This window comes from Salmo salar, chromosome 05 (genome assembly GCF_965601325.2).
Source record: "Salmo salar chromosome 05, fSalSal1, whole genome shotgun sequence".
In the NCBI taxonomy this organism is placed as follows: Eukaryota; Metazoa; Chordata; class Actinopteri; order Salmoniformes; family Salmonidae; genus Salmo; species Salmo salar.
The window spans coordinates 94665001-94692987 of record NC_138295.1 but is presented as its reverse complement, the minus strand read 5'-3'; the positions used below and the strand labels follow the sequence as shown (position 1 = coordinate 94692987).

At 43.9% G+C, this 27987-nt stretch overlaps 1 protein-coding gene across 1 annotated transcript in view; it reads left to right on the top strand.

Moving 5' to 3' along the window:
* The window catches only part of LOC106606155 (CUB and sushi domain-containing protein 3), a 540034-nt gene that overhangs the window by 503538 nt on the left and 8509 nt on the right, over positions 1–27987 (top strand). The window contains exons 62-66 of the mRNA XM_082975995.1: positions 9373–9546; positions 13644–13717; positions 18012–18123; positions 25042–25221; positions 27374–27439. Of these exons, the coding sequence (XP_082832121.1) occupies positions 9373–9546; positions 13644–13717; positions 18012–18123; positions 25042–25221; positions 27374–27439 (606 nt within the window). The remainder of the gene's footprint in view (positions 1–9372; positions 9547–13643; positions 13718–18011; positions 18124–25041; positions 25222–27373; positions 27440–27987) is intronic.

Below are 27987 nucleotides of genomic sequence, written 5' to 3'. Positions count from 1 at the left end.
ATGTTCAACTCTGTACAAACATGTAGATTGCCATGGTATAATGTTTCAGAGATGTTCAACTCTGTACAAACATGTAGATTGCCATGGTATAATGTTTCAGAGATGTTCAACTCTGTACAAACATGTAGATTGTCATGGTATAATGTTTCAGAGATGTTCAACTCTGTACAAACATGTAGATTGCCATGGTATAATGTTTCAGAGATGTTCAACTCTGTACAAACATGTAGATTGTCATGGTATAATGTTTCAGAGATGTTCAACTCTGTACAAACATGTAGATTGCCATGGCATAATGTTTCTGAGATGTTCAACTCTCTACAAACACATATTGTTTCAGAGATGTACAAAGAGGTAGATTGCATATTGTACTGTTTAAAAATAGCATGTTGTCTTCTATATTGTGATGAATAATAAGTAGGCTTGCTACAGTGCACAGCTGAGCGATTGGAGATTTTTAACAATAGGACAAAGTGCTGAGCATGTAAATCCTGAAAAGTGATAATGTATGCATATTGTGCAGTAAATGCTTCCTCAATTATCCCCAGTAGATTGGTTCTACTAAGTCAAGTACAGTACAGAGTCAATACAGAGCTGGGTCCTTTCACTGCTAAATATACAGTGGGGAAAAAGTATTTAGTCAGCCACCAATTGTGCAAGTTCTCCCACTTAAAAAGATGAGAGAGGCCTGTAATTTTCATCATAGGTACACGTCAACAATGACAGACAAAATTAGGGAAAAAAATTCAGAAAATCCCTTTGTAGGATTTTTAATGAATTTATTTGCAAATTATGGTGGAAAATAAGTATTTGGTCAATAACAAAAGTTTATCTCAATACTTTGTTATATACCCTTTGTTGGCAATGACACAGGTCAAACGTTTTCTGTAAGTCTTCACAAGGTTTTCACATATTGTTGCTGGTATTTTGGCCCATTCCTCCATGCAGATCTCCTCTAGAGCAGTGATGTTTTGGGGCTGTCGCTGGGCAACACGGACTTTCAACTCCCTCCAAAGATTTTCTATGGGGTTGAGATCTGGAGACTGGCTAGGCCACTCCAGGACCTTGAAATGCTTCTTACGAAGCCACTCCTTCATTGCCCGGGCGGTGTGTTTGGGATCATTGTCATGCTGAAAGACCCAGCCACATTTCATCTTCAATGCCCTTGCTGATGGAAGGGGTTTTTCACTCAAAATCTCACAATACATGGCCCCATTCATTCTTTCCTTTACACGGATCAGTCGTCCTGGTCCTTTTGCAGAAAAACAGCCCCAAAGCATGATGTTTCCACCCCCATGCTTCACAGTAGGTATGGTGTTCTTTGGATGCAACTCAGCAGTTGAGATTTTACCAAAAATTAATATTTTGGTTTCATCTGACCATATGACATTCTCCCAATCCTCTTCTGGATCATCCAAATGCTCTCTAGCAAACTTCAGATGGGCCTGGACATGTACTGGCTTACGCAGGGGGACACGTCTGGCACTGCAGGATGAGTCCCTGGTGGCATAGTGTGTTACTGATGGTAGGCTTTGTTACTTTGGTCCCAGCTCTCTGCAGGTCATTCACTAGGTCCCCCCGTGTGGTTCTGGGATTTTTGCTCACCGTTCTTGTGATCATTTTGACCCCAAGGGGTGAGATCTTGCGTGGAGCCCCAGATCGAGGGAGATTATCAGTGGTCTTGTATGTCTTCCATTTCCTAATAATTGCTCCCACAGTTGATTTCTTCAAACCAAGCTGCTTACCTATTGCAGATTCAGTCTTCCCAGCCTGGTGCAGGTCTACAATTTTGTTTCTGGTGTCCTTTGACAGCTCTTTGGTCTTGGCCATAGTGGAGTTTGGAGTGTGACTGTTTGAGGTTGTGGACAGGTGTCTTTTATACTTTTTTCTCATTTTGTCTGTCATAGTTGACGTGTACCTATGATGAAAATTACAGGCCTCTCTCATCTTTTTAAGTGGGAGAACTTGCACAATTGGTGGCTGACTAAATACTTTTTTGCCCCACTGTAGAGATTAACACCACAGCAGTACAGTACAGTATAGGGTAATAACACTAGATTAACACCACAGCAGTACAGTATAGGGTAATATCACTAGATTAACACCACAGCAGTACGGTATAGGGTAATATCACTAGATTAACACCACAGCAGTACAGTATAGGGTAATAACACTAGATTAACACCACAGCAGTACAGTATAGGGTAATATCACTAGATTAACACCACAGCAGTACAGTATAGGGTAATATCACTAGATTAACACCACAGCAGTACGGTATAGGGTAATATCACTAGATTAACACCACAGCAGTACAGTATAGGGTAATAACACTAGATTAACACCACAGCAGTACAGTATAGGGTAATATCACTAGATTAACACCACAGCAGTACAGTATAGGGTAATAACACTAGATTAACACCACAGCAGTACAGTATAGGGTAATATCACTAGATTAACACCACAGCAGTACAGTATAGGGTAATAACACTAGATTAACACCACAGCAGTACAGTATAGGGTAATAACACTAGATTAACACCACAGCAGTACAGTATAGCGTAATAACACCACTAGATCCCTCATTCTCCCATCTGCACTTATAATATTGCTAAAGATAGAGGTACGTCTTCTCTACCAGGCAACATCATCATCAACAACAACATCAACATCATCAACAACAACATCTCTGCAGTTGTCTTGTCCAGCAGGGTTAGAGAGAGTAGCGTCATCTCAAATGGCACTGACAGGGCTCTGGTCAAATGTAGTGCACTATATAGGGAATAGGGTCCCATTTGGGACTCGGACTAGCGTCTCTCTGCATGTATACTGATAACTGGGAAGAATAGAAAATTCATCAAGGAAAGAAGTTAGGAGACTCCGAGCCTGAGTCCACAGGCGGGTTTAACACCGTACAGCTAGTTCTGCCCCCAGCCGTCCATCCCATCTACCTTATATTTCCATAAAACAGAAGGTTATCACTGAGGCTGCCGCTCAGAGCCGTGACAAATGGCTGTGTCACCTTTTTTGGTCCTTAACATTCTAGAATGCCAGTGGAATGTTGAGAGTCATAGTCGGAATATTGAGAATGGAATGTTGAGAGTCATTGTCGGAATGTTGAGAATGGAATGTTGAGAGTCATTGTCGGAATGTTGAGAATGGAATGTTGAGAGTCATTGTCGGAATGTTGAGAATGGAATGTTGAGAGTCATTGTCGGAATGTTGAGAATGGAATGTTGAGAGTCATTGTCGGAATGTTGAGAATGGAATGTTGAGAGTCATTGTCGGAATGTTGAGAATGGAATGTTGAGAGTCATTGTCGGAATGTTGAGAATGGAATGTTGAGAGTCATTGTCGGAATGTTGAGAATGGAATTTTGAGAGTCATTGTCGGAATGTTGAGAATGGAATGTTGAGAGTCATTGTCGGAATATTGAGAATGGAATGTTGAGAGTCATTGTCGGAATGTTGAGAATGGAATGTTGAGAGTCATTGTCGGAATGTTGAGAATGGAATTTTGAGAGTCATTGTCGGAATGTTGAGAATGGAATGTTGAGAGTCATTGTCGGAATGTTGAAAATGGAATGTTGAGAGTCATTGTCGGAATATTGAGAATGGAATGTTGAGAGTCATTGTCGGAATGTTGAGAATGGAATGTTGAGAGTCATTGTCGGAATATTGAGAATGGAATGTTGAGAGTCATTGTCGGAATATTGAGAATGGAATGTTGAGAGTCATTGTCGGAATATTGAGAATGGAATGTTGAGAGTCATTGTCGGAATGTTGAGAATGGAATGTTGGAATGTTTGACAGGAGACAATTCCATCAGAACCCTTGCAGTGTATTCAGTCCTTAGCATCTTTATCTGTTGGCATGTCACTAACACCTAAGAGGGAATGAATTCACAGTTCATATGTCTGGATCATTTAGACAAATATCAGTATTGAGGAATACATGAAATAAAGTAATAGACTGTAGTTTTAAGATATTTACAGACAGACGGACTGTTTTTCATTTTGTAATCTTGGTTAGTATTGCGTACTGAGAGGAAGCCATCTCCGGGCTGTTGTGCGGTAATGGCTTTTGGAGCCGGTGTGTTTTGGCTGTGTGTACGTAGCAAATAGAGAGAGAGAGAATGAGATATGGAGAACACTAAACTTATCTCTTCGTCCAGACCTGCAACGTGAGGCAGATGTCAAGTCCTGAGGAGCTGCAAGCTGCCGCCGGAACCACAGCCACATTGTTGACTTTATCCCCGTAGTGCTGCCTGATTCCCACGGCTGACTGCGTGACTTGACACAGTGACTCTGACTGCGTGACTGAGCACAGTGACTCTGACTGCATCCCAAATGCCACACTATTCCCTATATAGCGCCTTACTTCTGATCATACTTTTAATCAGATCCCTATGAGCTCTGGTCAAAAGTAGTGCACTATATAGGGGAATAGACTGCCATTTGGGATGCGAACCAGCTGACTCTGATCTCTCTCTCTCTCTCTCTCTCTGCTTTCTTATAATCTACCATTAAGCAGCTGAAGCCTGAAGCTAACTAGAACCCTGCTGATGGGGATCAGCTGGTGGAGAGGGAAAATGGCAGATTCTTCTGTTTCAGCTGGTGGAGAGGGAGAATGGCTGATTCTTCTGTTTCAGCTGGTGGAGAGGGAGAATGGCTGATTCTTCTGTTTCAGCTGGTGGAGAGGGAGAATGGCTGATTCTTCTGTTTCAGCTGGTGGAGAGGGAGAATGGCGGATTCCTCTGCTTCAGCTGGTGGAGAGGGAGAATGGCTGATTCCTCTGCTTCAGCTGGTGGAGAGGGAAAATGGCAGATTCTTCTGTTTCAGCTGGTGGAGAGGGAGAATGGCTGATTCCTCTGTTTCAGCTGGTGGAGAGGGAGAATGGCTGATTCTTCTGTTTCAGCTGGTGGAGAGGGAGAATGGCGGATTCCTCTGCTTCAGCTGGTGGAGAGGGAGAATGGCTGATTCCTCTGTTTCAGCTGGTGGAGAGGGAGAATGGCTGATTCCTCTGCTTCAGCTGGTGGAAAAGGGAGATGGCTGATTCCTCTCCCTCAGCTGGTGGAAAGGGAGAATGGCTGATTCCTCTGTTTCAGCTGGTGGAGAGGGAAAATGGCTAATTCCTCTGCTTCAGCTGATGGAGAGGGAGAATGGCTGATTCCTCTGCTTCAGCTGGTGGAGAGAGAAAATGGCTGATTCCTCTGTTTCAGCTGGTGGAGAGGGGCAATGGCTGATTCCTCTGCTTCAGCTGGTGGAGAGGGAGAATGGCTGATTCTTTGCTTCAGCTGGTGGAGAGGGAAAACGGCTGATTCTTCTGTTTCAGCTGGTGGAGAGGGAAAATGGCTGATTCCTCTGTTTCAGCTGGTGGAGAGGGAGAATGGCTGATTCCTCTGTTTCAGCTGGTGGAGAGGGAGAATGGCTGATTCCTCTGTTTCAGCTGGTGGAGAGGGAGAATGGCTGATTCCTCTGTTTCAGCTGGTGGAGAGGGAGAATGGCTGATTCCTCTGTTTCAGCTGGTGGAGAGGGAGAATGGCTGATTCCTCTGCTTCAGCTGGTGGAGAGGGAGAATGGCTGATTCCTCTGCTTCAGCTGGTGGAGAGGGAGAATGGCTGATTCCTCTGCTTCAGCTCCTGTTCGTCCTCTTCCATTTGATTAGGCAGACAGTGGAGTAGTGGAGGTGCTGTTAGCCACAGGGTTTCGTTCCATCCCTGCGCTACTGGCAGGGGTGGCAAATAGCACCCTATTCCCTTATTAGTGCACTACTTTTGACTGGGCTCTAGTCAGCCGTAGTGCACTACAGTATTTAGGGAGTAGGGTGCCATTTGGAACGGATACCGAGAGGTAGAGCTCTGAGTTTTTGTCTCTGTCTGGCACGGATGGCTTCAGTTGTGTTGTTAACCCCAAGGCCATGTCAGGAAATACATTTTTGAAGAGGGTAATTATTAAGATGTAACCCCGGGGTGGCTCCCCCCCTCTCTTCACCCCGCGGACACTGGAGTCTCTATTCAAAGTATCTTCTTACAGTAATTATTCACTGGTGGCTGGTGTCCAAAAAAACTCAACAATCAAATAAAATACCTGATTGAATCACTTGAAAAGAATCCAAACTAAAGTGATATACTGTATGATACCATATAATCTACCCATGGATAAATTATTGATATAAAAAACTGAATGTTTTAGTTATGTGCCAAAGAACAGCACAGTGAGGGTTGCTAAGGCATCACTTAATGGGGATCCACATCAAGAATACAAAGAAGAACACAGTGGTGGTTGCTATGGCTTTATTTAATGGGGATCCACATCAAGAATACAAAGAAGAGCACAGTGGTGGTTGCTAAGGCTTCACTTAATGGGGGATCCACATCAAGAATACAAGAAGAGCACAGTGGGGGTTGCTAAGGCTTCACTTAATGGGGGATCCACATCAAGAATACAAAGAAGAACACAGTGGTGGTTGCTAAGGCTTCACTTAATGGGGATCCACATCAAGAATACAAAGAAGAGCACAGTGCGGGTTGCTAAGGCTTCACTTAATGGGGATCCACATCAAGACTACAAAGAAGAACACAGTGGTGGTTGCTAAGGCTTCACTTAATGGGGGATCCACATCAAGAATACAAAGAAGAGCACAGTGGTGGTTGCTAAGGCTTCACTTAATGGGGGATCCACATCAAGAATACAAGAAGAGCACAGTGGGGGTTGCTAAGGCTTCACTTAATGGGGGATCCACATCAAGAATACAAAGAAGAGCACAGTGGTGGTTGGTAAGGCTTCACTTAATGGGGGATCCACATCAAGAATACAAGAAGAGCACAGTGGGGGTTGCTAAGGCTTCACTTAATGGGGGATCCACATCAAGAATACAAAGAAGAGCACAGTGGTGGTTGGTAAGGCTTCACTTAATCGGGGTTCCACATCAAGAATACAAAGAAGAGCACAGTGGCGGTTGCTAAGGCTTCACTTAGTAGGGATCCACATCATGAATACAAAGAAGAGCACAGTGGTGGTTGCTAAGGCTTCACTTAATGGGGGATCCACATCAAGAACACAAAGAAGAGCACAGTGGTGGTTGCTAAGGCTTCACTTAATGGGGGATCCACATCTAGAATACAAAGAAGAGCACAGTGGTGGTTGCTAAGGCTTCACTTAATGGGGGATCCACATCAAGAATACAAGAAGAGCACAGTGGGGGTTGCTAAGGCTTCATTTAATGGGGATCCACATCAAGAATACAAAGAAGAACACAGTGCGGGTTGCTAAGGCTTCACTTAATGGGGATCCACATCAAGACTACAAAGAAGAACACAGTGGTGGTTGCTAAGGCTTCATTTAATAAGGGATCCACATCAAGAATACAAGAAGAGCACAGTGGGGGTTGCTAAGGCTTCACTTAATGGGGGATCCACATCAAGAATACAAAGAAGAGCACAGTGGTGGTTGGTAAGGCTTCACTTAATGGGGGATCCACATCAAGAATACAAGAAGAGCACAGTGGTGGTTGCTAAGGCTTCACTTAATGGGGGATCCACATCAAGAACACAAAGAAGAGCACAGTGGTGGTTGCTAAGGCTTCACCTAATGGGGGATCCACATCAAGAATACAAAGAAGAGCACAGTGGTGGTTGCTAAGGCTTCACATAATGGGTGATCCACATCTAGAATACAAAGAAGAGCACAGTGGTAGTTGCTAAGGCTTCACTTAATGGGGGATCCACATCAAGAATACAAGAAGAGCACAGTGGGGGTTGCTAAGGCTTCACTTAATGGGGGATCCACATCTAGAATACAAAGAAGAGCACAGTGGTGGTTGCTAAGGCTTCACTTAATGGGGATCCACATCAAGAATACAAAGAAGAGCACAGTGGTGGTTGCTAAGGCTTCACTTAATGGGGATCCACATCAAGAATACATAATAAATCATAAACAAGTTAACTAAAGCCAATGTTTTGGTCTCTCCACTCCCACCATTTAATATGCCATAGAATCGGCCAATCCAATATGAAACATTTATAAAATGAGCATGACTGAAGAATATGTTTTAGTTATGTGGAATATGTTTTCATTATGTGGAATATGTTTTCGTTATGTGGAATATGTTTTAGTTATGTGGAATATGTTTTAGTTATGTGGAATATGTTTTAGTTATGTAGAATATGTTTTCATTATGTGGAATATGTTTTCGTTATGTGGAATATGTTTTAGTTATGTGGAATATGTTTTAGTTATGTGGAATATGTTTCAAACCGTGATGCCCCAAAAGAACCCCAGGAAGAATAGGTCTAATTAAGTTGTCAGTTAACGGGGATTCATAATAATGAAGGCAAACCAATCCTTTAGTTTCTCACGGCTTCGCTGCTTGAACCCCTCTCTGATTCAGAGGGTTTGGGTTAAATGCGGAAGACACATGTGCATCTGACTAGGTATCCCCCTTTCCCTTTCCCTAATGAATAATTAATCACAGCTCTCAAACTCATTCCATGGAGGGCTGAATGTGTCTGTGCGTTTTCACTCTTCCCTTGTACTTGAACTCTCCTCACCTGCTTGTCTAGGTCTTCATTGATTAGTTAGGAACTCCCCTCACCTGCTTGTCTAGGTCTTCATTGATTAGTTAGGAACTCCCCTCACCTGCTTGTCTAGGTCTTCATTGATTAGTTAGGAACTCCCCTCACCTGCTTGTCTAGGTCTTCATTGGAAACAAATTGAAAGGAAATAACAAAACCAGCAGCCATTGGGCCCTCACATGGAATGAGTTGGACACCCCTGGAATAAATGAAGAATAACCCACTGAATTAAAGCCAGGGTTTTGGGTCTCTCCAGTCCAGCCATCTAATATGCCATATGATCTGCCCGTGCACTATAAACATGGATAAAACAAACATGAGTGAGGAATTTGTTTCATTTATGAGTCAGGATGAATTCAGTGAACTAAAGCCAATGTTTATGAGTCAGGATGAATTCAGTGAACTAAAAAGCCAATGTTTATGAGTCAGGATGAATTCAGTGAACTAAAGCCAATGTTTATGAGTCAGGATGAATTCAGTGAACTAAAAAGCCAATGTTTATGAGTCAGGATGAATTCAGTGAACTAAAAAGCCAATGTTTATGAGTCAGGATGAATTCAGTGAACTAAAGCCAATGTTTATGAGTCAGGATGAATTCAGTGAACTAAAGCCAATGTTTATGAGTCAGGATGAATTCAGTGAACTAAAGCCAATGTTTATGAGTCAGGATGAATTCAGTGAACTAAAGCCAATGTTTATGAGTCAGGATGAATTCAGTGAACTAAAGCCAATGTTTATGAGTCAGGATGAATTCAGTGAACTAAAAAGCCAATGTTTTGGGCCTCTCCATTCCAGCCAGGTTCTGTGGAGACCCTGGTACCCCAGCCAGGGGAAAAAGAGAAGGACGTAGTTTAATCTACAAGTCTGAGGTTACCTTCAGCTGTAGTGCCCCCTATGTCCTGGTGGGGTCAACTACACGCATCTGTCAGGACGACAGCACCTGGAGCGGCTCTCAGCCACGATGCATAGGTAGGTAACAACATCATACTGTAACTGCTACAGTCTATAGGTAACAACAACATCATACTGTAACAGCTACAGTCTATAGCAGTGGTTCTTAACCTTGTTGGAGGTACTGACCCCCACCAGTTTCATATGCGCATTCACCGAACCCTTCTTAATTGGAAAAATAAAATTCAAAACATAGGTATATATTTTACTGGTGCACAAAATGAACCGTGCATCAACATCAGTGTTCAAAGAACAAAACCATTAAAACATGATTTTCACACAAAAACAAAAACATAATAATGAATATTTACTGCAAATCAGTGTGACTTCTGCTGTTGCCTTTCAGAGACCAGTTCAGAAATGCGCGGCTTCACCTTGGCAAGTGCCACTCTCATGTCATTTTCGCAACAAAGTCTGTTCCTTTTCTTCGTTTTTATGTCCAGCATCCTCGAAAAGGATTGCTCGCAAAGATATGTTGTAACAAACGGTATGAAAATCTCCAGAGCTTCCTTAGCAATAACAGGGTACGTTACCATTTGTTGACACCAAAACGTTGAGAGCGTTGTTGTTCTGAAGAGTTGCTGTTGTACCTGGCTCTGCTGAATTTCAATGATTTCATCGAGGTATTCATCATTGACATCTGTTGTCTCAACACTAAACGTGAACGGCTGTCTCACCCATGCTGGATATGACTCTCTTGTAGGGAAGTATCCGTCGAGAGACTTTGCAAGCTCATCTAAGTGCGTGGCAATTGCTTGCTTCAGTTCCGCGGGTACAGAAATGTCTCCGATTCCAGATACATCTTCGATCTTACTTACACAGTCGTCCAGCAGGGGAAAGTTTGCGAAGTTATATCGAAATCAAACGATGTACCATCACGACAGTCACAATTCGACTACTGAGCGCGCCAAATTCCCTGCAGCACAGATAGGCCAAGCGATGTTGCGTGATCACCTGCAGCCAATGATGGCCAAGCGGGGCGTGTCATCACGAATCATATGAGTCGGGTGTGTGTCTTGACCTCCGCCGAACCCCTGAGACTGACTCACCAAACCCCTGGGGTTCGATCGAACCCAGGTTAAGAACCACTGGTCTATAGGTAACACCATACTGTAACAGCTACAGTCTATAGGTAACAACATCATACTGTAACAGCTACAGTCTATAGGTAACACCATCATACTGTAACAGCTACAGTCTATAGGTAACACCATACTGTAACAGCTACAGTCTATAGGTAACAACATCATACTGTAACAGCTACAGTCTATAGGTAACAACATCATACTGTAACAGCTACAGTCTATAGGTAACACCATCATACTGTAACAGCTACAGTCTATAGGTAACACCATCATACTGTAACAGCTACAGTCTATAGGTAACACCATACTGTAACAGCTACAGTCTATAGGTAACAACATCATACTGTAACAGCTACAATCTATAGGTAACATCATACTGTAACAGCTACAATCTATAGGTAACATCATACTGTAACAGCTACAGTCTATAGGTAACAACATCATACTGTAACAGCTACAGTCTATAGGTAATATCATACTGTAACAGCTACAGTATATAGGTAACATCATACTGTAACAGCTACAGTCTATAGGTAACAACATCATACTGTAACAGCTACAGTCTATAGGTAACATCATACTGTAACAGCTACAGTCTATAGGTAACAACATCATACTGTAACAGCTACAGTCTATAGGTAACATCATACTGTAACAGCTACAGTCTATAGGTAACATCATACTGTAACAGCTACAGTCTATAGGTAACACCATCATACTGTAACAGCTACAGTCTATAGGTAACATCATACTGTAACAGCTACAGTCTATAGGTAACACCATCATACTGTAACAGCTACAGTCTATAGGTAACAACATCATACTGTAACAGCTACAGTCTATAGGTAACAACATCATACTGTAACAGCTACAGTCTATAGGTAACACCATCATACTGTAACAGCTACAGTCTATAGGTAACATCATACTGTAACAACTACAGTCTATAGGTAACAACATCATACTGTAACAGCTACAGTCTATAGGTAACACCCTCATACTGTAACAGCTACAGTCTATAGGTAACAACATCATACTGTAACAGCTACAGTTTATAGGTACAACATCATACTGTAACAACTACAGTCTATAGGTAACAACATCATACTGTAACAGCTACAGTCTATAGGTAACATCATACTGTAACAACTACAGTCTATAGGTAACAACATACTGTAACAGCTACAGTCTATAGGTTAAACTAACGATGTAAATGGAATGATCCAAAATGTACCGATAGTGGCTAATATTTAACATGATAAACAAATTGTAAAAAATAAAATAAAAATGCTGTGAAAAGTCTGAGCACATAATGAAAACATTCCTTAAATCATAAATGGTAGGTTTGGTGCCAAACTGTAATTTGGAGCATGGCTAAAGAAGCCTGTTAGCATGAACCATCTTGATCTGGCAAGCTACAGTATCCCTACAAAGAGACACAGATCCAGATGGCTCGTAGGAGGCTAGAAGCCTATAGCTTGGCTCTCCAAATGTCATCCCTGCAAGCTATAAGGCCAGCGTTTCATAAACTCCACTGTGGAAAAGTTGATATGTTGATATGCTTCAGTTTGCTGCCGTATGACTGGTTTCACATTTGTCTCCAGCGATCATAAGGTCAAGTATCAAATCAAATGTCAAATCAAATTTATTTATAAAGCCCTTCTTACATCAGCTGATATAGATCTTAAACAATTGTCATTTACACTACCGTTCAAAAGTTTGGGGTCACTTAAAAATCTCCTTGTTTTTGAAAGAAATGCAAATTTTTTTGTCCATTAAAATAACTTCAAATTGATCAGAAATACAGTGTAGACATTGTTAATGTTGTAAATTACTATTGTAGCTGGATACAGCTGATTCTTTATGGAATATCTACATAGGCGTACAGAGGACCATCACTCCTGTGTTCCAATGGCACATTGTGTTAGCTAATCCAAGTTTATCATTTTAAAAGGCGAATTGATCATTAGAAAACCCTTTTGCAATTATGTTAGCGCAGCTGAAAACTGTTGTTCTGCAAATAAGCAATAAAACTGGCCTTCTTTAGACTAGTTGAGTATCTGGAGCATCAGCATTTGTGAGTTCGATTACAGGCTCAAAATGGCCAGAAACAAAGAACTTTCTTCTGAAACTCGTCAGTCTATTCTTGTTCTGAGAAATGAAGGCTATTCCATGCGAGAAATTGCCAAGAAACTGAAGATCTCGTACAACGCTTTGACTACTCCCTTCACAGAACAGCGCAAACTGGCTCTAACCAGAATAGAAAGAGGAGTGGGAGGCCCCGGTGCACAACTGAGCAAGAGGACAAGTACATTAGAGTGTCTAGTTTGAGAAACAGATGCCTCACAAGTCCTCAACTGGCAGCTTCATTAAATAGTACCCGCAAAACACCAGTCTCATCGTCAACAGTGAAGAGACAACTCTGGGATGCTGGCCTTCTAGGCAGAGTTCCTCTCTCCAGTGTTCTTTTGCCCATCTTAATATTTATATTGGCCAGTCTGAGATATTGCTTTTTCTTTGCAACTCTGCTTAGAAGGTCAGCATCCCCGGAGTCGCCTCTTCACTGTTGACTGGTATTTTGCAGGTACTATTTAATGAAGCAAAAACAAGGACATTTCTAAGTGACCCCAAACTTTTTGAACGGTAGTGTATATTTACAGTCCCCTTGTCCAACAAACAGCTGACTCATTTACCTGGATCTGACCAATAGCTGTTATTAATGTGTAAATGACGGTGCATAGAGAATGGTGTTATATCTATCAGAAAAAAGAGGGTAGACGCTGTTCCACTTAGAACCGACAATTATGCCAGACCTTATTGATCGTTTCATCAAAGGTGGTGCAATTATGAGGGATTTAAGTCAAGGTACGAATACACCATTTACGTGCGCATAATTCGGGTCTGAATCGGATCTGAATCGGCCCCCATATGTTTAAAAGACTCCACAAAGTGCAATCTATGCTTCCGTAGATATGACAGACTCATCATCGTGATAGTAACCCAGGGTGATTATGATCTATGTCCTTCTAGAACCATCCAGGACGACCTGTGAGAACCCGGGAACACCTGAATACGGCTCCATGAACATCAGCCTGGGCTTCAAGGTACGGTATAAAGAACTGTGTTCTGTACTAGATATCTTTTAAAGTGGCAATCTGGGATTGGTACATCCATGGTTAAAACAAATCATTTTAAACTCATAGACGGTCAGTCCTTGCATCCATAGCTCTGTCTATGAATTTGAGAGTGGTTACATTTCCCCCAGCCCCATTCCCTCAGCTTTTTACCAAAGAAAGTGGTGACCATTTTGAATCCCAGTGCAGTATGTTAGACTGGGACTGTACTGTACCAATGATGATAGAGTACTGTAAGGTTTAAAACTGTCCCGTTCTGAGGGTGCAGTATGTTAGACTGGGACTGTACTGTACCAATGATGATAGAGTACTGTAAGGTTTAAAACTGTCCCGTTCTGATGGTGCAGTATGTTAGACTGGGACTGTACTGTACCAACGATGATAGAGTACTGTAAGGTTTAAAACTGTCCCGTTCTGAGGGTGCAGTATGTTAGACTGGGACTGTACTGTACCAACGATGATAGAGTACTGTAAGGTTTAAAACTGTCCCGTTCTGAGGGTGCAGTATGTTAGACTGGGACTGTACCAACGATGATAGAGTACTGTAAGGTTTAAAACTGTCCCGTTCTGAGGGTGCAGTATGTTAGACTGGGACTGTACCAACGATGATAGAGTACTGTAAGGTTTAAAACCGTCCCGTTCTGAGGGTGCAGTATGTTAGACTGGGACTGTACTGTACCAACGATGATAGAGTACTGTAAGGTTTAAAACTGTCCCGTTCTGAGGGTGCAGTATGTTAGACTGGGACTGTACCAACGATGATAGAGTACTGTAAGGTTTAAAACTGTCCCGTCCAGAGGGTGCAGTATGTTAGACTGGGACTGTACCAACGATGATAGAGTACTGTAAGGTTTAAAACTGTCCCGTTCTGAGGGTGCAGTATGTTAGACTGGGACTGTACCAACGATGATAGAGTACTGTAAGGTTTAAAACTGTCCCGTCCAGAGGGTGCAGTATGTTAGACTGGGACTGTACTGAGATGTGATGATATGTGAAACCACAGGGTCTTTTCAAAGGCAGTCCAACCCACCAGCTGGAAGATCTAAATGTGTCTGGATTGGAATCATCTTGTATTCTGTTGGATGATTCTGTTGGATGATGTTATGTTGGCGTAAGGCAAGGCATGGCAGGCTGCAAGACATTTCATCTCAGCAGGACATTGATATACACAGTTCCTTCAACTCTCTCTGACTCACTCACTCACTCACTCACTCACTCACTCACTCACTCACTCACTCACTGTCTCTCTCTCTCTCTCTGTCTCTCTGTCTCTCTCTCTCTCTCTCTCTCTCTCTCTGTCTCTCTCTCTCTCTCTGTCTCTCTCTCTCTCTCTCTGTCTCTCTCTCTCTCTCTCTCTCTCTCTCTCTCTCTGTCTCTCTCTCTCTCTGTCTCTCTCTCTCTCTCTCTCTCTCTCTCTCTCTCTCTCTGTCTCTGTCTCTCTCTCTCTGTCTCTCTCTCTCTCTCTCTCTCTCTCTCTCTCTCTCTCTCTCTGTCTCTCTCTCTCTCTCTCTCTCTCTCTCTCTGTCTCTCTCTCTCTCTGTTAGCCTTCATTAGACTAAACTGTACTTCTGAGAACTCCTTAGTTTATTTGATGTGCTCTACACACATTTCCAATAGTGATGCAATATAAATACTGAAAAAAAATACTGTTGTGAAATGACTAATGCAGTTAATAGACAAGACTGTCTTTTGGGGTTAATTAGACTTAACTGTCTTTTGGGGTTAATTAGACTAAACTGTCTTTTGGGGTTAATTAGACTTAACTGTCTTTTGGGGTTAATTAGACTTAACTGTCTTTTGGGGTTAATTAGACTTAACTGTCTTTTGGAGGTTAATTAGACTAAACTGTCTTTTTAGGTTAATTAGACTAAACTGTCTTTTGGGGTTAATTAGACTAAACTGTCTTTTTAGGTTAATTAGACTTAACTGTCTTTTGGGGTTAATTAGACTAAACTGTCTTTTTAGGTTAATTAGACTTAACTGTCTTTTGGGGTTAATTAGACTTAACTGTCTTTTGGGGTTAATTAGACTTAACTGTCTTTTTAGGTTAATTAGACTTAACTGGAGTCATCAAGATCCTACATCTGTATCCTGAAATAACATATTTCCTCTTAGAGAAACACCATCAGTTTAGTCATGGTCTGTCTGTCTGTCTGTCTGTCTGTCTGTCTGTCTGTCTGTCTGTCTGTCTGTCTGTCTGTCTGTCTGTCTGTCTGTCTGTCTGTCTGTCTGTCTGTCTGTCTGTCTGTCTGTCTGTCTGTCTGTCTGTCTGTCTGTCTGTCTGTCTGTCTGTCTGTCTGTCTGTCTGTCTGTCTGTCTGTCTGTCTGTCTGTCTGTCTGTCTGTCTGTCTGTCTGTCTGTCTGTCTGTCTGTCTGTCTGTCTGTCTGTCTGTCTGTCTGTCTGTCTGTCTGTCTGTCTGTCTGTCTGTCTGTCTGTCTGTCTGTCTGTCTGTCTGTCTGTCTGTCTGTCTGTCTGTCTCCACTAGGTGGTCAGTAAGGTGGAGTTTAGTAATGTCTGTCTGTCTGTCTGTCTGTCTGTCTGTCTGTCTGTCTGTCTGTCTGTCTCTCTGTCTCTCTGTCTCTCTGTCTCTCTGTCTCTCTGTCTGTCTCTCTGAACCAGGTGGGCAGTAAGGGGTTTAGTAATGTCTCTCTGTCTGTCTCTCTGAACCAGGTGGGCAGTAAGGGGTTTAGTAATGTCTGTCTGTCTGTCTCTCTGAACCAGGTGGGCAGTAAGGGGTTTAGTAATGTCTGTCTGTCTGTCTCTCTGAACCAGGTGGGCAGTAAGGGGTTTAGTAATGTCTGTCTGTCTGTCTGTCTGTCTGTCTCTCTGAACCAGGTGGGCAGTAAGGGGTTTAGTAATGTCTGTCTCTCTGTCTGTCTCTCTGAACCAGGTGGGCAGTAAGGGGTTTAGTAATGTCTGTCTGTCTGTCTCTCTGAACCAGGTGGGCAGTAAGGGGTTTAGTAATGTCTGTCTGTCTGTCGGTCTGTCTGTCTCTCTGAACCAGGTGGGCAGTAAGGTGTTTAGTAATGTCTGTCTCTCTGTCTGTCTCTCTGAACCAGGTGGGCAGTAAGGGGTTTAGTAATGTCTGTCTGTCTGTCTCTCTGAACCAGGTGGGCAGTAAGGGGTTTAGTAATGTCTGTCTGTCTGTCTCTCTGAACCAGGTGGGCAGTAAGGGGTTTAGTAATGTCTGTCTGTCTGTCTCTCTGAACCAGGTGGGCAGTAAGGGGTTTAGTAATGTCTGTCTGTCTGTCGGTCTGTCTGTCTCTCTGAACCAGGTGGGCAGTAAGGGGTTTAGTAATGTCTGTCTCTCTGTCTGTCTCTCTGAACCAGGTGGGCAGTAAGGGGTTTAGTAATGTCTGCCTGTCTGTCTCTCTGAACCAGGTGGGCAGTAAGGGGTTTAGTAATGTCTGTCTGTCTGTCTCTCTGAACCAGGTGGGCAGTAAGGGGTTTAGTAATGTATCTCTGTCTCTCTGAACCAGGTGGGCAGTAAGGGGTTTAGTAATGTATCTCTGTCTCTCTGAACCAGGTGGGCAGTAAGGGGTTTAGTAATGTCTGTCTGTCTGTCTCTCTGAACCAGGTGGGCAGTAAGGGGTTTAGTAATGTATCTCTGTCTCTCTGAACCAGGTGGGCAGTAAGGGGTTTAGTAATGTCTGTCTGTCTGTCTCTCTGAACCAGGTGGGCAGTAAGGGGTTTAGTAATGTATCTCTGTCTCTCTGAACCAGGTGGGCAGTAAGGGGTTTAGTAATGTCTGTCTGTCTGTCTCTCTGAACCAGGTGGGCAGTAAGGGGTTTAGTAATGTCTGTCTGTCTGTCTCTCTGAACCAGGTGGGCAGTAAGGGGTTTAGTAATGTCTGTCTGTCTGTCTCTCTGAACCAGGTGGGCAGTAAGGGGTTTAGTAATGTCTGTCTGTCTGTCTCTCTGAACCAGGTGGGCAGTAAGGGGTTTAGTAATGTATCTCTGTCTCTCTGAACCAGGTGGGCGGTAAGGGGTTTAGTAATGTCTCTCTGTCTGTCTCTCTGAACCAGGTGGGCAGTAAGGGGTTTAGTAATGTATCTCTGTCTCTCTGAACCAGGTGGGCAGTAAGGGGTTTAGTAATGTATCTCTGTCTCTCTGAACCAGGTGGGCAGTAAGGGGTTTAGTAATGTCTGTCTGTCTGTCTCTCTGAACCAGGTGGGCAGTAAGGGGTTTAGTAATGTCTGTCTGTCTCTCTGAACCAGGTGGGCAGTAAGGGGTTTAGTAATGTATCTCTGTCTCTCTGAACCAGGTGGGCAGTAAGGTGGAGTTCCAGTGCCAGCAGGGCCACCTACTCCAGGGTTCCACCACCCGACTCTGCCTGTCTGACCTCACCTGGAGCGGCTCTCAGCCAACATGCATCCGTGAGCTCTCCTTAACTCTTCCTCTGTCATCTTCCTCGCCTTACCTCTTCTTGTCTGTCTGTCTCTTCTCCCTCCACCTCTCCTCTCTCCTCTCTCTCCTCTCCTATTCCTCAGTCCTCAGTCCTCTCTCCTCTCCTCTCTCTCTGCTCTCACAACCTCTCCTCTCTCCTCTATTCTCCCTCCACCTCTCCTCTCTCCTCTCTCCCCTCTCCTATCCCTCAGTCCTCAGTCCTCTCTCCTCTTCCTATCCTCTTTCCTCTCTCCTCTCCCTCAGTCCTCTCTCCTCTCCACTCTCTCTGCTCTCACAACCTCTCCTCTCTCCGCTCTCCTCTTTCCCCTCTCCTATTCCTCAGTCCTCTCTCCTCTTACTATCCTCTCTCCTCTCTCCTCTCATATACCTCAGTCCTCTCTCCTCTTGCTATCCTCTCTTCTCTCTCCTCTCCTATACCTCAGTCCTCTCTCCTCTTCCTATCCTCTCTCTTCTCTCCTCTCCTATACCTCAGTCCTCTCTCCTCTTGCTATCCTCTCTTCTCTCTCCTCTCCTATACCTCAGTCCTCTCTCCTCTTCCTATCCTCTCTCTTCTCTCCTCTCCTATACCTCAGTCCTCTCTCCTCTCCTCTCTCTCTGCTCTCACAACCTCTCCTCTCTCCGCTCTCCTCTCTTCTCCCTCCACCTCTCCTCTTCCTCTCTCCACTCTCCACTCTCCACTCTCCTCTCTCCTCTCTCCTCTCTCCTCTCTCCTCTCTCCTCCCTCCTTTCTCCTCTCTCCTCTCTCCACTCTCCTCCCTCCTCTCTCCTCCCTCCTCCCTCCTCTCTCCTCCCTCCTCCCTCCTCTCTCCTCTCTCCTCTCTCCTCTCTCCTCCTGCTTTCTCCTCTCTCCTCTCTCCACTCTCCTCTTCCTCTCTCCTCCCTCCTCCCTCCTCTCCTTTCCACTCCACATCTCCTGCTCCACTCTGCAATCAACACCATGCCTTTATGAGTCTGTCTACCAGTGAAGTGTTGTTGACATGATTACTGATGTGTAGTGTAGCCTGAAGCGTGTAGGGCTGGTGCCGGGCCAATTGCTGGCTGTTTTTCTAAACCAGAGGGGCTTTTCCACTGGGACCCGTCACATCACATGTGGAGTAAACACATGACTGATGTATTTAACGTTAGTATTTTAAGAGTGATAAGTATGTGCTATTTACACTTATTCATCCAACATTAAAAGGGAACATTAGTACTGTACACATTTGCATAGGATTATGATTTATTGCTGTAAATGCTGATGAAAATTATATTTCGTAATCACTATTCCATAACTACTCCCCTAGACAGAATCCCCATTAGAATTACCCTTTGATGAAAAATAGCTTTGTTAGCTAATACAACGTCTGTATCCTCCAGTTATAAACCAACGGTGTGCCTGTGTGGTTATTTATGTCCAGTATCTCAGTGGTCTGTCTGATCTGTCTACTGCACTGCCATGTGATGTGTTCCTGTCCTGGCCTGTCCTGGCCTGTCCTGGCTGGTCCTGGCTGGTCCTGGCTGGTCCTGGCCTGTCCTGGCTGGTCCTGGCCTGTCCTGGTCTGTCCTGGCTGGTCCTGGCTGGTCCTGGCTGGTCCTGGCCTGTCCTGGCCTGTCCTGGTCTGTCCTGGCTGGTCCTGGCCTGTCCTGGCCTGTCCTGGCCAGTCCCACTGTGGTTGAGGCTTGGCTGGGGTTAGCCATTCAAATGGTGCTGTTCGGTTCTGGCCCTCTCTTCTCCTCCCCTCCTCATAATGTTCCCATTCTGTCTGTCTGTCTGTCTGTCTGTCTGTCTGTCTGTCTGTCTGTCTGTCTGTCTGTCTGTCTGTCTGTCTGTTTTTTGTTGCTACTGTGTGGTCCTGTCCTGTCTGGTCCTGTCCTGTCTGGTCCTGTGTGGTCCTGTCCTGTCTGGTCCAAACAAGTAGCCAGCTGTCATAAGGACAGGATGTCCATCTCAAATGGCACCCTATGGGCCCTGGTAAAAAGTAGTGCACTACATTGGGAATAGGGCTCTGGTCTAAAGTAGTGCACTACATACCGAATAGGGTGTTATTTGAGACACCACCCCTTTGAGTCTCTGGTCCTGTCTGGTCCTGTCTGGTCCTGTCCTGTCTGGTCCTGTCCTGTCTGGTCCTGTCCTGTCTGGTCCTGTCTGGTCCTGTCCTGTCTGGTCCTGTCCTGTCTGGTCCTGTGTGGTCCTGTCCTGTCTGGTCCTGTCTGGTCCTGTGTGGTCCTGTCCTGTGTGGTCCTGTCAGGTCCTGTCTTGCCTGGTCCTGTCCTGTCTGGTCCTGTCCGGTCCTGTCCTGTCTGATTCTGTCTGGTCCTGTGTGGTCCTGTCCTGTGTGGTCCTGTCTGGTCCTGTCTGGTCCTGTGTGGTCCTGTCCTGTGTGGTCCTATCTGGTCCTGTCCTGTCTGGTCCTGTGTGGTCCTGCCTGGTCCTGTGTGGTCCTGTCTGGTCCTGTCCTGTCCTGTCCTGTCTGGCCCCACTGTGGTTGAGGCTTGGTCTTGGTCCTCCCTCCTCCTCCCTAACGTCCCCCTCCTACCCATGTCTGTGTGTGAGCCGTCCTGCAGCTGGAGACAGCCACAGCCTCTCATTTCATCTACTCTCAGCGGGAGAGAGGAAGAGGGGGAGAGGAAGGGAGGAGGGTGAGATGAAGAGGAGCGAGAGAGAGAGAGAGAGCCCCCTGAGACACTGTCTTTCTCCCTCCTCCCTCCCTCCTCCTCCCTCTCCTCCCTCCTCCTCCCTCTCCTCCCTCCTCCATCTTCTCCTCTCTGAGGAGCAGAACATAGCCCTTTCATCTTCCCTGTTTTCTTTCACGCCCGATTAGAGTTAATGTCACTAAAATAACATGAAGGGCCAATTCACTGCTGTGACTCTGTTATTAAAACGCCATGAAGGGCCAATTCACTGCTGTGACTCTGTCATTAAAACAACATGAAGGGTCAATTCACTGCTGTGACTCTGTCATTAAAACGCCATGAAGGGCCAATTCACTGCTGTGACTCTGTCATTAAAACAACATGAAGGGTCAATTCACTGCTGTGACTCTGTCATTAAAACGCCATGAAGGGCCAATTCACTGCTGTGACTCTGTCATTAAAACAACATGAAGGGCCAATTCACTGCTGTGACTCTGTCATTAAAACGGCATGAAGGGCCAATTCACTGCTGTGACTCTGTCATTAAAACAACATGAAGGGCCAATTCACTGCTGTGACTCTGTTATTAAAACAACATGAAGGGCCAATTCACTGCTGTGACTCTGTCATTAAAACAACATGAAGGGCCAATTCACTGCTGTGACTCTGTCATTAAAACAACATGAAGGGCCAATTCACTGCTGTGACTCTGTCATTAAAACAACATGAAGGGCCAATTCACTGCTGTGACTCTGTCATTAAAACAACATGAAGGGCCAATTCACTGCTGTGACTCTGTCATTAAAACAACATGAAGGGCCAATTCACTGCTGTGACTCTGTCATTAAAACAACATGAAGGGCCAATTCACTGCTGTGACTCTGTTATTAAAACAACATGAAGGGCCAATTCACTGCTGTGACTCTGTCATTAAAACAACATGAAGGGCCAATTCACTGCTGTGACTCTGTCATTAAAACAACATGAAGGGCCAATTCACTGCTGTGACTCTGTTATTAAAACAACATGAAGGGCCAATTCACTGCTGTGACTCTGTCATTAAAACAACATGAAGGGCCAATTCACTGCTGTGACTCTGTCATTAAAACAACATGAAGGGCCAATTCACTGCTGTGACTCTGTCATTAAAACAACATGAAGGGCCAATTCACTGCTGTGACTCTGTTATTAAAACAACATGAAGGGTCAATTCACTGCTGTGACTCTGTCATTAAAACAACATGAAGGGCCAATTCACTGCTGTGACTCTGTCATTAACTCATATCTTCAACTCATTGGTTTAGTAGATTCAGGATATCTTCAACTCATTGGTTTAGTAGATTCAGGATATCTTCAACTCATTGGTTTAGTAGATTCAGGATATCTTCAACTCATTGGTTTAGTAGATTCAGGATATCTTCAACTCATTGGTTTAGTAGATTCAGGATATCTTCAACTCATTGGTTTAGTAGATTCAGGATATCTTCAACTCATTGGTTTAGTAGATTCAGGATATCTTCAACTCATTGGTTTAGTAGATTCAGGATATCTTCAACTCATTGGTTTAGTAGATTCAGGATATCTTCAACTCATTGGTTTAGTAGATTCAGGATATCTTCAACTCATTGGTTTAGTAGATCAGGATATCTTCAACTCATTGGTTTAGTAGATTCAGGATATCTTCAACTCATTGGTTTAGTAGATTCAGGATATCTTCAACTCATTGGTTTAGTAGATTCAGGATATCTTCAACTCATTGGTTTAGTAGATTCAGGATATCTTCAACTCATTGGTTTAGTAGATTCAGGATATCTTCAACTCATTGGTTTAGTAGATTCAGGATATCTTCAACTCATTGGTTTAGTAGATTCAGGATATCTTCAACTCATTGGTTTAGTAGATTCAGGATATCTTCAACTCATTGGTTTAGTAGATTCAGGATATCTTCAACTCATTGGTTTAGTAGATTCAGGATATCTTCAACTCATTGGTTTAGTAGATTCAGGATATCTTCAACTCATTGGTTTAGTAGATTCAGGATATCTTCAACTCATTGGTTTAATAGATTCAGGATATCTTCAACTCATTGGTTTAGTAGATTCAGGATATCTTCAACTCATTGGTTTAATAGATTCAGGATATCTTCAAAGCAGTCTGGTATTTTGTCAACACTGCAGCCAGTCTTTGTTCACAGTCCTAATGGGGAGGCAATATATATCTGCGTCTCAAATGGAGCCTTATGAACTCTGGTGAAACGGAGTGTACTAAATAGGGCATAGGGTGCCATAGGGTCCTTATCTAAAGTAGTGCACTATATAGGGAATAGGGTGCCATAGTGTCCTTATCTAAAGTAGTGCACTATATAGGGAATAGGGTACCATTTGGACCAGGTCTATAGTAGTGCACTATATAGGTAATAGGGTACCAATGGGTCCAGGTCTAAAGTAGTGCACTATATAGCACTATATGCAAACCCATCTACTGCTCTCTCATTTGACCAACAACTTGCTTTAGACCAACCAGGAAAACCTTGAGACGCCTGCTAATACAAACACTGATTTCTTCATTATCAGGGATCCGCACCCCAGGAAACCCTGCTTCTCTGAGTCCATACACTCTATACACGCTGATCTACCCCCAAACCAATATCCACGTGTACAGTGCCTTACAAAAGTGTTCATCCCCCTTGGCGTTTTTCCTATTTTGTTTCATTACAACCTGTAATTTAAATAGATTTTTATTTGGATTTAATGTAATGGACATACACACAATAGTTTAAATTGGGGAAGTGAAATGTAAAAAATAACTTGTTTAAAAAAATTATTAAAATAAAATCGTGAAAGTGTTGCGTGCATATATATTCACCCCCGTGGTCCCTAAATAAGATCTGGTGCAACCAATTACCTTCAGAAGTCACATAATTAGTTAAATAAAGTTCACCTCTGTGCAATCTAAGTGTCACATGACAGTATATATACACCTGTTCTGAAAGGCCCCAGAGTCTGCAACAACACTAAGCAAGGGGCACCACCAAGCAAGCGGCACCATGAAGACCAAGGAGCTCTCCAACAGGTCAGGGACAAAGTTGTGGAGAAGTACAGATCAGGGTTGGGTTATAAAAAAATATCAGAAACTATGAACATCCCACGGAGCACCATTAACCCATTATTCAAAAATGGAAAGATTGTGTCACCACAACAAACCTGCCAAGAGAGGGCCGCCTACCAAAAATCACAGACCAGGCAAGGATGGCATTAATCAGAGAGGCAACAAAGAGACCAAAGATAACCCTGAAGGAGCTGCAAAGCTCCACAGCGGAGATGGGAGTATCTGTCCATAGGATAAAAATAAAAATAAATAAGCACACATTTGGTGTTCGCCAATAGACATGTGGGAGACTCCCCAAACATATGGAAGAAGGTACTCTGGTCAGATGAGACTAAAATGTTGCTTTTTGGCCATCAAGGAAAATGCTATTTCTGGTGCAAACCCAACATCTCTCATCTCCCCGAGAACACCATCCCCACAGTGAAGCATGGTGGTGACAGCATCATGTTTTGGGGATGTTTTTCATCGGCAGGGACTGGGAAACTGGTCAGAATTGAAGGAATGATGGATGGCACTAAATACAAGGAAATTCTTGAGGGAAACCTGTTTCAGTCTTCCAGAGATTTGAGACTGGGACGGAGGTTCACCTTCCAGCAGGACAATGACCCTAAGCATACTGCTAAAGCAACACTCGAATGGTTTAAGGGGAAACATTTAAATGTCTTGGAATGGCCTAGTCAAAGCTCAGACCTCAATCCAATTGAGAATCTTTGGTATGACTTAAAGATTGCTATACACCAGCGGAACCCATCCAACTTGAAGGAGCTGGAGCAGTTTTGCCTTGAAGAATGGGCAAAAATCCCAGTGGCTAGATGTGCCAAACTTATAGAGACAAAGCCCAAGGGACTTGTAGCTGTAATTGCTGCAAAAGGTGGCTCTACAAAGTATTGATTTTGGGGGGGAATAGTTATGCATGCTCAAGTTTTCTGTTTTCTAGTGTTATTTCTTGTTTGTTTCACCATAAAAAATATTTTGCATCTTCAAAGTGGTAGGCATTTTGTGTAAATCGAAGGATACGAACCCCCAGAAAATCAATTTTAATTCCAGGTTGTAAGGCAACAAAATAGAAAACATTCCAAGGGGGGTGAATACTTTCACAAGCTTCTGTAATATGTTTCCCTGATCACGTCCCTGATTAACTCTCTGTGTGTGTGTTCTCTCTCCAGCCCACTCGTGTAAGCAGCCCAAGTCCCCTCCCAATGCAGATGTGGTTGGGATGGAGCTGGCTCCGTATGGCTACACCCTGCTCTACTCCTGCCAGCCTGGCTTCATCCTGTCTGGGGGGTCAGAACACAGGGTCTGCAGGTCTGATGGAAGCTGGACCGGTAAGGTCCCCATCTGCAGAGGTAGGGAAGTGAAGTCTATCTGTTTTTATACTATGATATTGATATATGTTTCTAACACAACTTGACAGATACTGAGATACATTGCCAGTGATGAGAACATACAATAGATATCTAAATGTGAAAAATAAGTACTGTAGAAAGCTGGTCATGGCTGGAACAGAAGTACTGCAGAAAGCTGGTTATGGCTGGAACAGAAGTCCTGCAGAAAGCTGGTTATGGCTGGAACAGAAGTACTGCAGAAAGCTGGTTATGGCTGGAACAGAAGTACTGCAGAAAGCTGGTTATGGCTGGAACAGAAGTACTGCAGAAAGCTGGTTATGGCTGGAACAGAAGTACTGCAGAAAGCTGGTTATGGCTGGAACAGAAGTCCTGCAGAAAGCTGGTTATGGCTGGAACAGAAGTACTGCAGAAAGCTGGTTATGGCTGGAACAGAAGTACTGCAGAAAGCTGGTTATGGCTGGAACAGAAGTACTGTAGAAAGCTGGTTATGGCTGGAACAGAAGTACTGTAGAAATCTGGTTATGGCTGGAACAGAAGTACTGCAGAAAGCTGGTTATGGCTGGAACAACAGCTGAGTACTGAGTAGAAATGGCAGCTGGATGGTCCAGGTCACTGACATCTACCTGTTCACCTACCTGATGATACACTGACCATGACTTTGATTGTTCTGTGGTGATAGACTGGTGACAGACTGTAAGCTGGTAGGACTTGGTTTTGAGAGTAGACATTGATATACATTGATCTGAGACACTTCAAGGTAATGGTTATGGCAGAACTGAGTATCCTAAACACAATGTGAAAGCCCACACAACTTTTAAAAAGACTGGCGTTTGATCGTTTTCTTTCCAAGTGTGTGGTTTTTACATTCTGTTGTTTTTGATACTCAGTTGTTACTTCCTGCCATCAGCAGCACCTGGAAGAATCTCTTCCTGCCATCAGCAGCACCTGGAAGAATCTCTTCCTGCCGTCAGCAGCACCTGGAAGAATCTCTTCCTGCCGTAAACAGCACCTGGAAGAATCTCATCCTGCCGTCAGCAGCACCTGGAAGAATCTCTTCCTGCCGTAAACAGCACCTGGAAGAATCTCTTCCTGCCGTAAACAGCACCTGGAAGAATCTCTTCCTGCCGTAAACAGCACATGGAAGAATCTCTTCCTGCCGTAAACAGCACCTGGAAGAATCTCTTCCTGCCATCAGCAGCACCTGGAAGAATCTCTTCCTGCCGTCAGCAGCACCTGGAAGAATCTCTTCCTGCCGTCAGCAGCACCTGGAAGAATCTCTTCCTGCCGTAAACAGCACCTGGAAGAATCTCATCCTGCCGTCAGCAGCACCTGGAAGAATCTCTTCCTGCCGTAAACAGCACCTGGAAGAATCTCTTCCTGCCGTAAACAGCACCTGGAAGAATCTCTTCCTGCCGTAAACAGCACATGGAAGAATCTCTTCCTGCCGTAAACAGCACCTGGAAGAATCTCTTCCTGCCATCAGCAGCACCTGGAAGAATCTCTTCCTGCCGTCAGCAGCACCTGGAAGAATCTCTTCCTGCCGTCAGCAGCACCTGGAAGAATCTCTTCCTGCCGTAAACAGCACATGGAAGAATCTCTTCCTGCCGTAAAAAGCACATGGAAGAATCTCTTCCTGCCATCAGCAGCACCTGGAAGAATCTCTTCCTGCCGTCAGCAGCACCTGGAAGAATCTCTTCCTGCCGTCAGCAGCACCTGGAAGAATCTCTTCCTGCCGTAAACAGCACCTGGAAGAATCTCTTCCTGCCGTAAACAGCACCTGGAAGAATCTCTTCCTGCCGTAAACAGCACATGGAAGAATCTCTTCCTGCCGTAAAAAGCACATGGAAGAATCGTCTACATTTTTTCCACAGTGCCGTTGTATCTCAGTAACTATCATGTTGTGTTGCATTAGAAACTCTATTCTCTGAGAGCTGATGTAAAATGTACACACACACACACACACACACACACACACACACACACACACACACACACACACACACACACACACACACAGTATGTATCTTCCCTGCAGGCTCTGCAACATTAAGGAGAGTGAAGTGTTTATTTTTGATAACATCCCGAGGCTGTTACTGCCGTGCTCTGAAACAGCTCTGATTTGTGAGATACATAATTCTATGTTTCTTTCCAGTGGGCTCCAAACTGACAGAGAAACCTACCGCAACCTTACAGGGAACGCCAAGCCCCAACATACACGGTAGGAATAATACAGTAACTTTACATGGTAGGAATAATACAGTAACTTTACATGGTAGGAATAATACAGTAACTTTACATGGTAGGAATAATACAGTAACTTTACAAAGGAGATTGTTCCATAGCTACTTATGGTAGTTATCCATACTGAGTGGACAAAACATTAAGAACACCTGCTGTTTCCATGACATAGGCTGACCAGGTGAGTCCATGTGAAAGATATGATCCCTTATTGATGTCACTTGTTAAATCCACTTCAGTGTAGATGAAGGGGAGGAGACGGGTTAAAGAAGGATTTTTAAGCCTTGAGACAGTTGAGACATGGATTGTGTATGTGTGTCATTCAGAGGGTGAAAGGGCAAGACAAAATATTTAAGGACCTTTGAACAGGGTATGGTAGTAAGTGCCAGGCACACCGTTTTGAGTGTGTCAAGAACTGCAACGCTGCTGGGTTTTTCACACTCAACAGTTTGTATCAACAATGGTCCACCACTCAAAGGACATCCAGACAACTTGACACAACTGTGGGAAGCATTGGAGTCAACATGG